The sequence below is a fragment of the Urocampus carinirostris genome, chromosome 4, assembly GCF_059441175.1.
Source record: "Urocampus carinirostris isolate Australia breed hairy pipefish chromosome 4, RoL_Ucar_1.0, whole genome shotgun sequence".
Taxonomy (NCBI): domain Eukaryota; kingdom Metazoa; phylum Chordata; class Actinopteri; order Syngnathiformes; family Syngnathidae; genus Urocampus; species Urocampus carinirostris.
In genome coordinates, this window is record NC_142352.1 from 29,011,240 (window position 1) to 29,025,740 (window position 14,501).

General features: G+C 38.1%; 1 protein-coding gene across 3 annotated transcripts in view; it reads left to right on the forward strand.

The window, feature by feature from the left end:
- The window catches only part of LOC148367226 (multiple epidermal growth factor-like domains protein 11), a 96,486-nt gene that overhangs the window by 7,668 nt on the left and 74,317 nt on the right, over positions 1-14,501 (forward strand). For all 3 annotated transcript variants that reach the window (XM_088334061.1, XM_088334062.1, XM_088334063.1), the window contains exon 2: positions 14,190-14,320. In XM_088334061.1, the coding sequence (XP_088190187.1) occupies positions 14,205-14,320 (116 nt within the window). In that variant the 5' untranslated portion in view covers positions 14,190-14,204. The remainder of the gene's footprint in view (positions 1-14,189; positions 14,321-14,501) is intronic.

Here is a 14,501-nt window from a genome sequence, read left to right on the forward strand (position 1 = left end):
CATGGCAGCTGAATGGTTAGCATGTCTCCAGCACAGTTCTGATGTCTTGGATTAAAATTTAGCCACCAGCCTTCCTGTGCAGAGTTTGCATGTTCTCCCCATGCTTGCACGGGTTTCCTCCGAGCACTCTAGTTTCCTCCCACATTCCAAAAACATTTATTTCAGTTAAAGTGGCCGGTCCAAATTGTCCCTAGGTGTGAATGAGCGAATGTGTTTTCTGTCTGTGTGTGTTCCCTGCCCACTCCCCGAGGACAGTTGGGATGGGCTCCAGCACCCCTGCGACCCTACTGAGGATAAGCGGTGCAGATAATGGATGGATGAATTTCCCGTCAGTGACCTGAGATCCTGGAGTAACAAATAACACATCCTGTGACATAACCCCGTTACTGCTTGAGCAAAGTCCCATCCAATTTCTCTTTGCCTTTCATCTTGAAGTTATTTCATTTAGTGAGAAAATCTGGTGAGTGCACTCTGCAGTATGTCACAGAAACATTTGTCACAAACGTGCCCTTGCAATAACATTAATGCAGTGTTTGACCATGCCGATAGCTCTTACTTTAATTAAATGTTATTCTTTCTCAAGATGATGCTGCAGGGTGGCAAAGTGGCTGTTGCTGTGGTTTGGTTGTGGCTTCACCATTTCAATCTGAAGAAGAAATCAAGCAAATTTCCGTTTCCAGAATGAATTAGGAATATCTGTGTGTGTACAGCAATAGTAATTTAAGTTTAAAAAACATTGACAGTCGTATGTGAATTAAAGTGTACAAAGCAAACAGTCGACACAGCAATGCTCCCAAATCTGTTGTAAAGTGAAATTCTGTTGTTGTCTTAAAAAAAATATTAAAAACTAGTTTTGAGCAATATTTTGAACAGTGAATAATGCATAATGCACATTTTTTTAGCTTTGCTTGTCAGTGTCCCAAGAAAACGGATTTCATTGTTGATTACCTGGGATGGTTTTGACTGGAGTGTATTCATATGCATCCACATGCATGATAATACCAATGGAAAAGCTGGCTATTAAACTGGGAATGGGGGTGTGTATTTTAAAGGGGGAGTGCAATTTGAAACAACTCATGACATTGTTTATCAGCTGGTTTAAAAGACAGTTATCCAAAACTCTATTTTTACCTGCAGTCCTCTAGCCACAGTGGTGGGTTGTGAGGGACTGCAAAAGCCTTTTCTGCTGGCCTGAAGAATATCTGAATTATGTTTTGTCCATCAATACTTATTAAATCATTCCAAATTGTCTGCCAACTTCCTTTCATTGCTTTTGCCTGGTTGTACTGCCTCCAAATGAGTGCTTTCATATTTTAAGCATTGAACCAATCACATATCAGCTTTCATTTGTTGCTAGACAAAAACAGCACCTGAGACTAATGACATGAATATTACAATCAATTAAATAATAATAATAATAATTATTATTATTATTATTATTATTAAGATGTCTACCTTTCTGGTATACATAAAAATATGTGGCATGCAGTCTTATATTCTTCTGGGATTTTGAAGACACACGGAGTATGTTTGGTGTCTGTTTTTGAGATATTCAAAAGCAGAGACTTACAAAACATTTGGCTGGTCTTTTTATTTTGTGGGTATAGGTCCTTCCTTGTCTCTATTTCAGTTATAGTGTTCTATGCATTGTCTTTCTTTTAAGTTTCTGTTCATTTAAAGGTAGTTGGTGTTCCAACACATCCTGCATTGTCTTGGTTTTGGAGTTTTATTTATTAGCGCTAGTTTAGTGTGCCTCATATATTTTGGTCTCATCATTTACTTATTGTTCTTTCCACCAAACAGAATGGTTTTGTGTCTGGATCTTACTTATTTTGTTCTGCTAGAGCTCGTTGGTGTTGGGATATAATATAGTTGTTCTATCAACGCATGAGAAGGTTCCCTGCGTCCTTTTTGAGTTTTGTTCAGTCAGAACTGGTTGGTATTCAGATATGTTTTGTTCAATTACACCTAGTTTGTATTCCAAAATATCCTGATTTTTCTTGTTTTTTACATTTTAGAATTTGTTTCAACATTATATAGCAGGAATTTGTAGTCGAGCTTGTGTTAGAGAAGCTTTGATTTATTTGAATTCTGAACATCATCGTAAACTTTGTTGTTCTCTTTCTGTGTACACTATCCAATACTGATTCCTTTCCTGTAAATAAATCATTTTTCTAAACTCTTATTTTGTGTCTTAATTTACTTTTCACATGATCCACTCTGGATCATGATAAAAACCTAATATAGTGAAATATAAATCTATATTTTAGTATATCCAACAAGTAAACCAACTCTAAATTGGCAATAGTTGTTTTTTTTAGAACAGACACGCATCATCTCAGTCTTGGATCTCATATTAACTTCAATATGCACAACCTTGGAACAGAAATTGAACCACTCAAAGACGTACCAATCTATTGAATGATTCAGCACTTGCCTTTAAAATGTTCCTGTCATACAGTATGTAAAATACAAAAAAATGACAAATTTTATATCAAGGCACTTATCAAAATGGTCTTTAGTATTAAATGATATGGCATTCGTTTGCTGTACTTGATGGCAGGCCTGAAATGTCATGTATTCATTGTTTGTTTTGTATTTTTTTGTTCTGTTTTTGATTTGAGTGTGGCCTAGAAGATATATGGTAACGAGGGTAGACATTTAAAAGCTTATGCTCGGGCCTACTACATTTGGGCTCATGTTACTGGTACTAATGTTAGGTTCACGGATATGTTAACTGCCAGATCTTGGGGACACCACTTAACCCTTTGAGACTTCTTGTGATTAAGTGCGATACAAACATGATTTGAGTTCCTGTGGTGTGTCTTGGTCAAGCACAGCCTGGAAGCCCCGCTCTCTCTTTAGGCCATTATTTTGGTTGGGATTTGATCCCTCACATGAAATTGATACTACTGGCTTTCATGGTTACCAGTACAAAGAGAAGCTTCCTCATCTGACTCAGATTCAGCACTTTCATCATCTGATTGCTGTTGTTGCCGGGTAAAGCACCATCCTACTCTTCAGAGATAAGCCGCACCTCAGCATTGACGGGCAGCAGCCCCACATGTTTTTTTTTCCCTCATCGGCATGCCATATCAGCTCTTGATAACCGAAGTGGTTTTAGTTCCCCCAGCAGAGAAACTGGAAATTGGCTGGTTGTTTTCACTATAAGAATAGTCATTTTGCACTCTTTCCTCTTAACAAGAATCTGTCATGTTCATTAAATTAAACCATGTACAGAATGATTGTACAGATGATCGAATGAAAATGCATCACGTTGACAGTTGTTCTGTCACATATCAAAAATGCAGTGAGGCTTGTCTTCAAAAATCAAATCCCAGGCGGTATACAGTAAATTCTGTTGGTAATTTACTGTGCCCTAAATGTTTTTGTAAGATCAGGCAACGCTATAATTTAAAGTCAAAGTGTGACTTGAAAAGTCAAGGTTAACAATAAATCATCTACATAACCAAAATAGTTTATATTTGATCTTACACACAGCCCCCATGGTGCGGAGGTAAGGGGTTTAATTCCGGCCTTCTTGTGCATAGTTTGCATGTTCTTCCTGCCTGCTTGGGTTTCCTCTGGGCACTGCGTTTCCTCCCCACATTCCAACAACATGCATGTCAGGTTAATTGCCCAGTCCAACTTATGCCTTGGTGTGAATGTGTGAGTGACTTGTCTGGCATTGTGTGCCCTGCGGCTGGCTGGCATCCAGTTCTGGGCTCGTAAAACTCGGCTGGGGTGGGCTCCAGCACCTGCAGCCTGACTCTGGATAAACAGTGCAGCGAATGGATGGACGATGGATGTTAATATTAGGGTGTTCCAAAACTCTTAAGCACATTTTTACAATAAATATCTCAGAAACTTTTAAGGATATTAAAACACACCTGTTAAATTCAGAAAGCTTGCAATCTTGTTTTTTACATGTGAGGTTCAAATATGTTCAATATGAGCACCATCAATAATGCCATGCTGAAACGTGTTTGGCAAGATTTTGACTATCGGCTTGATGTGTGTCGCACGACCAAAGGTGCTACGAACATTTCAGATAAAAATTTAGATTACAAGCTTTCTGAATTTACCAAACATTTTCCATATCCTTAATAATTTCTGAGATATTGAATGTCCAAATGTGCCCAAGACTTTTAGAACACCATATGATATGGCGGACTTTCACTCCAGTACGATGCAGTAATTATGTTTCCAGTCTGGTGACCCCTTTTGACAGGGAAGCCACCGTGGCCTGTCAGATCAATATATGTAATCAGCAGTGATAAATAGGAGAACACCATCTGTTGTTTCTCAAGGCCTTGCTAATGCTACAGCCTGTTTGTATCCATGGGTTCAAACAATCATTAGTTTATTTAGGCCTTCATAATTCTGGTAGGGCAGCACAGCGGCGCGGTGGTTAGCGCCTGTGCGGCACAGTTCTGAGGTCATGGGTTCAAATTCAGCTACCAACCCTTCTGTGCAGAGTTTGCATGTTCTCCCCGAGCTTGCGTGGGTTTCCTCCGGGCACTCCGGTTTCCTCCCACATTCCAAAAAACATGCATGTCAGGTTAATTGGCCGGTCCAAATTGTCCCTAGGTGTGAATGAGCGAGCGAGTTTTCTGTCCCTTGTGCCCTGCGACTGGCTGGCAACCAGTTCAGGGTGTCCCTTGCCCACTGCCCGAAGACGGCTGGGATGGGCTCCATCACCTCCGCAACCCTACTGAGGATAAGCGGTGCAGAAAATAGAATATTTCTGGTAGGTCATAAATGAAAATATATTTGATTTTACATGATATAATCCACTGGTGAAGCAGGGAAAAATAAGACTGAAAAAAATAATCTCTTAAGACTTTCAAGCTATTCATAATTTTCACTGAATAGTACACAAAGTAAAGGTAAAAGGGAGAAATCATTAAGGGCAGCAAGCCCTCGGCTTTCTCATTCATTCTAATACAAAGACAAAGTGGTTTGAAAAAGGCAAAACACAAAAGCAACGTGAAAGACTAGATAGAGTGCTTCTTGCCTCGTGGGTGCTTTGAGTCGAGAGAAAGGAGGGTGATGGACTTGACCTCTTAATAGACGCCTCAGGACAATCTGCAGCAAACCATGTGCACCAGACAGTTCGTCATTCCGTGGTTTGTTATTTAGCAAGCACACCCACTTGCTATGAAAGGTTGAAGGGTGGTCGTGTGTGAGGAGGTGCAGGACTTGTAGGACAAATGCTCAGAATTTGAAATACTGTAGGTGAGACAAAGATTTCTTGGCAAATTGAATCATGTGTTGCCATTTGACCTTGTATATCGTCATCGCAAGTTTCTGCAGAGATTTCACAACTTCACTTTCCACAAAACTTGTGCTCATTTCTCACCTCACTTCTTTGACATTGCAGTAAGTAAACAGTCGCAGTACTTACTTAGTTTTGAATGTACAAGACAACTATTTTCACTCATATTAACACCCTAAAACAAGGCTGGATTGGGCAAGGACATACAGTGCCTTGCAAAGGTTCTGCGCCCCCAAGAACTTTTCATCATATTGCCATATTTCAGGCTTCAAATGTATAGATACAAATCACGATTGTGTCTCACATGTTGTTGATTCCTAGAAAATATTTTCAGTACTTTAGCCCTAAGTTTGCAGCCTACTACGTGGTAAAATGAAAGAACTTCTTGAGGGGGTAATACTTTTGCTAGGCACTCTACATCATAATAATTTAAATTCATTTGATGTTTTCAATTCAAAATAATTCAAAATGAAGTCGTAAATTAAGTTTCATAAAGATGAATATTATTTTCTTCTCTAATAACTTCAACACTATTTTACTATTTTTATAAGACATAACAAAATAATAAAAATGAAATAAACATTTTAACCCAAGTGTGTACATCTCTTCATAGATGTTTCTTGGGCTGAGAATGTACCCAAGAATTAGAAAAAAGAAAGGTTCAATACGAATCTAGCCAGTGGCATAATAATTAGAGAAAATGGTATTACTGTATTTTAATCAGTGAGAATACTATGCAGTTACTTTTATAGCGTTGTTCCACAAACAAAAGCAAAAACATTCATCTCCATTAAAAGACAATTCATGCCTAACTAGAATGGCTGTGCACCATTAGAACATGACCCGTGATGAGGCGCAAAACCATCTTTGGGTGGCATTTACTTTTTGGCTGCGTCATTGGCATTTTCACTTCCGGAGTGACCTATCTGATTCCTTGCCATTCTTTTTCCGGCTTAAGAGAGTAGAATGTCTTTCTGGGAAAGCTGTCAGCAAAACAAAAATGCCAAGTCAGCTTTTTTGGTGGGAATTTTTCACATGAGGTAAACTATGTGACTGCTTTTGAATTTGTTGATATTTAATGTCATAATAATAATAATAATAATTTCCTTGTATTGTCATTCTGTGTAACAATGTACACAGAACGAAATGTCGATTGCATCTGACCCGATGCAGCCGCAGCCAAGAGAGGGCGCCGCCGACCACTTTTTAAGTCTTAGGAATGACTCGGCCGGGGCGCGAACCCGAACCTCCCAGTCTCAAAGCGGGCGCCTTACCATCTAGGCTACTGAGCTGGTAATTCTGGCCTGGAAGAGTGAAATGTCTTCCTGTAAAAAATGTAAGTCAGCTAAACTAAAAGTGCAGAGTCAACTTTTGGGGGGCTTTTTTTCACATATGGGTCAGCCCTTCAAACTGTCAACAAGACATTGTGTTGGATTGAATGTTGTTCTGGGATAGAAGAAGGAATGCCTCTCAGGAAAATCTGGTATGTCGGCAAAACCAAAAGTGCTGAGTCAGTTTATTTATCAGCTACTGTGCGGAGTTTGCATGGTCTCCCCGTGTCTTAGTGGGTTTCCTCCGGGCTCTCTGTTTTCCTACCAACTTCTAAAAGTATGCATGTCAGGTTGATTGGTGGGTCCAAATTGTCCTTAGGCAGAATGTGAATGGTTGTATGTCTCTGTGTGCCCTGCAACTGGCTGGCAACCAGTTTTTATTTTTTTTTTCCCCAATTCTCTCCTCTTTTTTTCAAAATATTTTTTATTCTCGCTGATACGAATGAATTTGTGAAAGCTTTCCCAGGCACGGCATAATCTATACACGTTTCTATATTTTTGCCAGCACACTGTTCTGCTGACTGATGTCAAATCGTTTGCCAGGCTTAGAACTAACATATGTCTGAGTGCCAATGTGTCAATGATAGTTGATTGGAACAAGTGCCATACATTCCAAAATATCTCTGACAAACTCTAAAAGGGAAATACAAACTTACAATAGTACATACCGGTAATACAATAAATGAGGCAGACACGATTCAATGTGCACTGCTGAAGAAAAGCTGTTGTAAGCTTTCTTAAAAATACAGATCTATCAAGTCAACAGTGACAGCTGGTCATAGTGACATACAATAAGTGGAATTGGTCTTGATGAATGAAAGAATAGAGGTTGCACTGTGGTTATTAAGCACATGAAGTATAATATTTAAACAAATCTGTAGAAAAGCTCCTTTCCACACTGAATAAAAAAACATGTTCAACAGTCACATTACTGTTGCTCAGTTGTCGGCTGGGAGAGCCTGTAAGGCGTTCTCTGATGGCCTAAAAAATATCTGAATCATGTGATGTCAGTTTATTTTTTGTCCATCAAATTCCAAACTGTGCCTCCTTTCATCGCTTCTCCCTGGTTCATATTCAAGCATTGAACCAATCACATTTCTGCCATCAGTTATTGCTGATTTGTTCAGACTTCTACTCTAAAGCCTTCAAAAACATTCCTGTATACGTGTCCCGTATCAGTCTTCAAGAAGGCTGCTGGTTTAGCCAATCAGATTTCAAGTTGGTGTAGCAGAGCCCTTCAGAGAGCCTTGAGAAACGTCACCGGTTTTGTTATTTATGATTGGCTATGGGCGGTAATCCACCAAAGCGATTGCGACAACAGCTGTTAAACCTGAAGAATCCTAGCTGTACAAGGAAATATTGGATTGATATAATAGTGAAAGGTCAGATAACTCTGACGCCTTTCGCAAGCGGGAATAGGTTTTGTCCAACACTTTCAGTCTAGAGTTAAGATCTTAAGCCCCTCTCGTCTTCGCAGTCTCAGGAAGCCGGCAATGCGGACTGCGCTCGCCAGCCGCATACCCAGAGAACCGGGCTGTGTGGCAAGGGCCTGGATCAGCCAAAATCACATCTCCACCTAAGTCCTCACGAGTAAAATAGAAAATTTCATTTACAAAAGCCGATTTCTTCACGAACGGCACATCACTAATTCAGACTCAATGTAATCTCAATATTTTCAGCAACATTTTAATATTGTTAATGGGCATTGTGTAGTAAAAGGAAAGATTAGACAAAATTGTTTGGATATTCTTACCTACATCAATTTAATGGATAGTAATGTTTTACAATAGTATTTTATGATATACTTTCAACTGTAATTCACTAAACACAAAATTGTTTAAAGGCAGAAAGCATGTAGCTATTTGTAGGGTTGTGTTAGAATATTGTAATACTGTATAGCATGACACAAATAATCATAATTGTATAAATTTTCTAGTTATATTTGTCTTATTATTTTGATAATAACATTATAAATTTAGGTGGAGCTAATCCACTTCATGATAACTTGACAAACAAAATTGAGTGAAGTATAACCAAATTTGCTTCAGGGAAGTAGAAACAGGCACGTGCAGGAAAACACATCCTGCACTTGTTTTAGAATTTTATCAAACTAATTTCATGGAAAAAAAATGTTGTAGGTTTTAAAATGGTAAAAGGTAAATTTTGGGACATGCTTAAGTTTAAAGTGTAGTCAAAACAAGGAGAGAAGACATCAATGGATTTCCAATTTGAAAGGGGGACAGCGAGAGGAGCCTTTAGATAAGAAAGTCTAACTTGTTCTACGGCCCTCCCATTAGCCATTTCTTTTTATTACATCTCAACAAAAGCAGATCCGCCCTATAGGGTGTGGAGGTCAAAGAACTGCATCAGCAGATAGTGAGAATGACGTAATGCTCAAAACAATAGACAAGAGTGAGATATAATAATCAAAACAACGAACTGGCATCCTTTTAAATCTACTTTGCAGGTTTCCAATTTTTAAACAGAATAAATTATTAGTCATGTAAAATGAACGGTACAATGCATTTCTTTAAACCACTAAATATCTTTATTATGAAGCCTTACTTTTCTCATTTTGCACTTTTTACCAAGCCCCATTACAATCATGTAAAACAAAATTGTCATGTGAAACACTAAGACCTAAAACACCTGATATCGGTACCTGCCCATCCTTAGTATGTATATTTACTTGAGAATTTCTGTGTTATTTATAAGTCGTTTGATTCTGCGTAGTTTCCATTACAATACAAAATTTCTTTTCACGTTCAAATTATAAAAAAAGTGTAAAGCTACCTGTCTTTAGAGTGTGCCTCCATGACAAACAATCAGAATATTTATGTCAAGATTTCAACAATGCAATATTAATACAACCATTATCAGAATAGAGCAGTGTTTCCCAACCTTTTATGTTAATGTTTTGGTCCCCGGCAATGCCAAGACCTGACCTACAGTATCATTCTACTTTCCATTCTTGGCCATTGATGGAGCACACTTAAGGAAAAATCTTAAAATAAATATTCCTTTAGGAAAATCACACTAGTATTTCAGAATTTTAGATTTTGTCCTATTGTTGTAAAAATATCCATGCTGAAATTCAGACCAAATAGTTGGGGTTTGTGCAAATTCTAGCAGCACACATTTCATAAGCATTCACCTAAAAATGCATGATAAGCCATTGCAACATCTCTATTTTCTATTCTTTGTAGAATTATTTCCTTAGGTAAAATAAGACGTGAACTACACCTTGGAAACAACCTTGCAAGGTGCAACTGCTAAAACATTAATGCCCAAGATACTTTGTTTATTTTTACACATTTCTTATTATACCTAATGTATTTTAACATCCCTATCAAGAAACATCTATACAGTATTTGCTCGATTTTGATCTGGCTTTAATTTGCAAACTTGTTACTGATGTAGAAAATAGTTCATGGATATATTATCCACGCTTACATATAATCCATATGTCAGATACAACTTGGATTGATCCTTAAAAGCCACATGCTTAATCAGCACAATACATCGGCCTTTAATCAATACAAAGGAGTGTGGAGAGTCCAGCCTGCCTGACAAATTACATTGGGTAACCAATGGGAAGTACACAACGGCTTTCAAAACACCTTGCAGGTTCTTGCACCTCGATTGCCTGACAGATTTCACTCATTAATTACACGGCGAACATAGCGAGGATCCCAAAGGAAAGTGCAGGCAAGGATCTGGGGAGTTTACATTCGTTGTTTGTTCTGAAAGAACTTCAGAAAAGCTCAGTGTAATTGTCTCGTTGTGTGTTGCTTCTCTTCAAGACACCGATGTCATTCAAATCTGGCATGTGGCCAGATTTAGAGGTAAGATCTTAAGCCCAAGCCCAACCCGATCAGAATTTTGGGCCGGTCAAGCCTAAATGACCTATCATTACATTCGGTCGGGCCCAGCTTCTCTCTTGCTGAGTTCCACACGTCATTGTTCATCTATGTCTCTGTTTACACAGTCTTGTTTAACTTTGTTTTTATTACAAAAGACAGGTTTTATGAGGTCGCAGCCAGTCTCCAGATCTTAACCCCATAGAAAATCTGTGGAGGAACTTGAAAGTCCATGTGGGCCAATGACAGCCCCAAAACACCACTGCTCTATAGGAGATCTGCATGGAGAAATGGGCCAAAAGACCAGCAACAGTATATGAAAAGCTTGTGGAGAATAACAGAAAATGGTTGGCTTCCATTATTGCCAACAAAAGCTACATAACAAAGTAATCAGTTGACTTTTAATATTGACCAAATTCTCATTTTCACCATGATTTGAAAATGATTATTTTTTAAAAGTCAAACAATGAGAATTTCCTGTTTTTTTTCTTCCACCTTCTGTCTCTCATGGTTGAGGATTACCCATCTTGACAAATACAGACCTCACTGATGTTATCATGTGGAAGAACTTGCACAATCAGTGGTTGACTCAATACTTGTTTGGCCCACTGTACGATAGGCAGTGTTTGGCACGTTACTCTCAAAAAGAAATTAGTTATAGTTACTCACTACTTCATTCCAAAAGTACCTGCGTTAGTAACTGAATTACTTTACACTAAAAGTAACTAGTTACCAGGGAAAGTAACAATTTCAGTTTTTTTAAAAGTAAGTTTTTGTATGTCAAATCGTTTGAAAATATCTGAGCAATATTTGAGTCAGTTGAATAGAGAAGAACAGACAGTGTTATAGAACCTTGTAATATTTATTGCACCTCACCAACAAAGGATTTATCCTACACTTAAAGTGCAACAAATATAAATTGTACATAATAAATAACAATACAAAATGGGTTTAATATATTAAATGAATAAACAAAGAAAAAAATACAATAACAGAAGGGAAAATAGAGTTAAATTAAAGAAAGAAGAATTAACTTTATATCGGAAACATAATTAAAATATTTATAAATCTACAAAGAACAAGATAAAATAAATTTTTGTAACCTTTTTATGCTCAACAAATTTAGAGTCAACAACACAGATTCTGCCCAAATATGCATATTGACCAATTATAAGAGAATAAAGGCGTGTCAACGGTAACCAGCTGATGATTGGTGGGTAGCGAGCTCTCTTTGTTCACTTCCTAGTGCCAGTTCATGGAGCTGTTTTGTTCACAAACAGCACGATTCGGTTGCCGCTGCATTCACCAATACGCCTTTTCTTTTGGCACATTAGTAAATACGATATTTGTCATCGCAATCTAACTCTATGGTAGTCTCTATCTTGAATGGTGACATGATTCCAAAAGACAACTCTGAGAAAAGCAGAAAAACGCACCACAAAAAACAGCGTCAGGTGTTCCAAAGGGGGGCAAGCCGCCGTTACGTTCTGCAGCCAAAGACACATACTGCTTTTGACCCCCATTAACGTTAACGGCGTTATAACCGCCGGAAAAAAATTGGTTCGAATACCCCGCTTCTGAAAAAATAATGCTGTTACGCTACGGAGTTATTTATAACTGCGTTAATCCCAACGCTGATGATAGGTAAAACAAAGACTTGCACATTTTCCGGGAAATTGCTATCAGCGCATGCGTGTGCATGTACACTGGGTAATGGTAGGTCGTTTTGATGGGTACGAAGGACACTAATTCAGACTTAAGCTGAAGGCCTAGGTGTAAACTGGAGTGTTTGTTACTGAATACAACACGCTTATGAGATTTTATTTCATCTGGGTTGAGTATAGCATTTTTTTACTACTGGGATGAAATATCAGTTTAATAAAGTTTTATTGCTTCATTTATATATATAATTTAATCACTCCCAAAGTGAGTGTGTTGACAAACTATACCTATTTGACAGATCTGTTTGTTAATTTACAAGTTGCCTCTCCAAAGACCCCAAGTAGGCTAATGTAACTTTGATGAACCCTTTGATATATGGATAAATTATTTTTTTCTTTTTTTGTCTGCTGCTAAAACTCAATATTTAATCTGTTGTCACAATGACCTATTTTTTAAACACCTTCATAAGATTGTCTTCTTCTGAAGTTGATCCCCTTTAACCTCTCTCCACTGTAGGACACTGCATATTGACAATACTGTGAGTACCAAAGAACCCAAAGACACCGTCCAGCAGCCTAGCAAGCTTGTTTTCTCAGCAAAATGGTGTTGTCTATCATTATGGGGGAAACAGGGGAATTAATTCGTCAATTACGCCTCCAGTTCCTTGATAAAGCTCAGATTTTAGATAGCTTTCCTAGGCTCTGGCAGGTTGACATTTCATTAAGATCTTAGTGGCTCTTTGGTGGCACATTGTACGGGAAAGCCTGGGTTTAGTATTGCTAATGAAACTAGAGTGGTGTTTGAGCATTCTAAAGATTCAGCATCAGATCAGGTTTATTAATGGAATATTTTTACCAAGACTGCTATCACTAAATCAGTTCTTCCTAACCCTCTTGGAGCTACCGATCCCCACCAGTTCCATAAGTACATTCACCAAACCCTACTTCAGTGTCATAAGATCTTGTGGTTTTTTTTTTTTCAAATTCAAGACATATAGTTTTTCAACTGGTGCACAAAATGAACTCTGCAGAAAAAAACCAACATAGTGTATTTTGAACTGACAATAAATAACAGAATTGCAAATCAGTGGGACTTCTGCTGTTGCCTTTGAGACCCTTTAAGGAATTGTAAATGTGGGTTCACCTTGGCAAGTACTACTCTTATGACATTTTCACAGCAAAGTATGTTTGTTTCCCTTGTTTTCTGTGTTCAGAATCCTCAAAAAGGAATGGTGGTTATGATATGTTTTAACAAACTGTGTAAAACTCCAGGGCTTTATTGACAAAAACTGAAGTGTCACCAAAGGTGTGTGGTTTGCCCTGCTTTGTGTCCATATACGCGACTTCATATGATGTGGTTAGGATTGAGGCATTATCAACAAATCTGGGTCTCTTTATCTTGAATTAATTGTTGTGCTCTTATATTCCATATATCTCCATGCAGCTTTCGAAGTGTTCCTTTAGTATTTCCTAGTCCGGGGCTAGCGTTCCTATACTCGGCATTGAAAATCATACATAGGACACTGATTCCCGTATTATTCTGTGATAAATGAGAATCCGTATGGTACATATTCGTTCGGCCACTGTTTACGTTTGCTTGACCCTGTTAATATGGATTGAAATAGGTAGAATATTAAGTATATGATGTACTACAAATAAACAAATTGCTAACACCTTCAATGCCCTACTTGTCAAAAAAAATCAAATTTATTCGTAATGTATATGTTTCATGGAGCACTATCCTACTGAAGACATCCTCGTCATGATTTTGGTAATCTGCCACTCAACTGTCAATGACAAAATCAACCATATTTTGTTAACATGGACTTAAACTGAACCTTGCTTAATGTGATCTTCCACCCAGGAATGTACTTGTTTACACATCTCCTCGTGAGTAGAAAATTGTATTCCATTGTATAGGTCCCTTCTAGTCCGACCGCTGCATTTTGTGTTTGAAAAATAAGATTTAAAATGCAATATCCACTGGTTTGTTTGATGTTGTTTATCATAAGGAGCAAAAATAATCCTTTCACCAATTTTCATGTTCTGCTTCATAAAGGAAGAAGGCAGGACGATGAAGGCAGATGTTGCTCCTGTCCAAATGCTGCAGTGGCTCTGCCTGTTCAGCCTCCTCACTCCGGTGACAGCCCTGAACCCAGATGATCCCAACGTGTGCAGCCATTGGGAGAGGTTAGATTCCAGTACTCAATCTCCAAAATTGCTAAAGAAAATGAAATAATGGCACTTAGAATAATGCAGTGAACTCACAAATTCCTGTTACAAATCACGGCTGACAGTTTTGTCAGTAATCAGGAAAAAAAAGCTTAAATCCCAAGGACAGACTGAGGCTGTAAATTTACATGACGCTGGT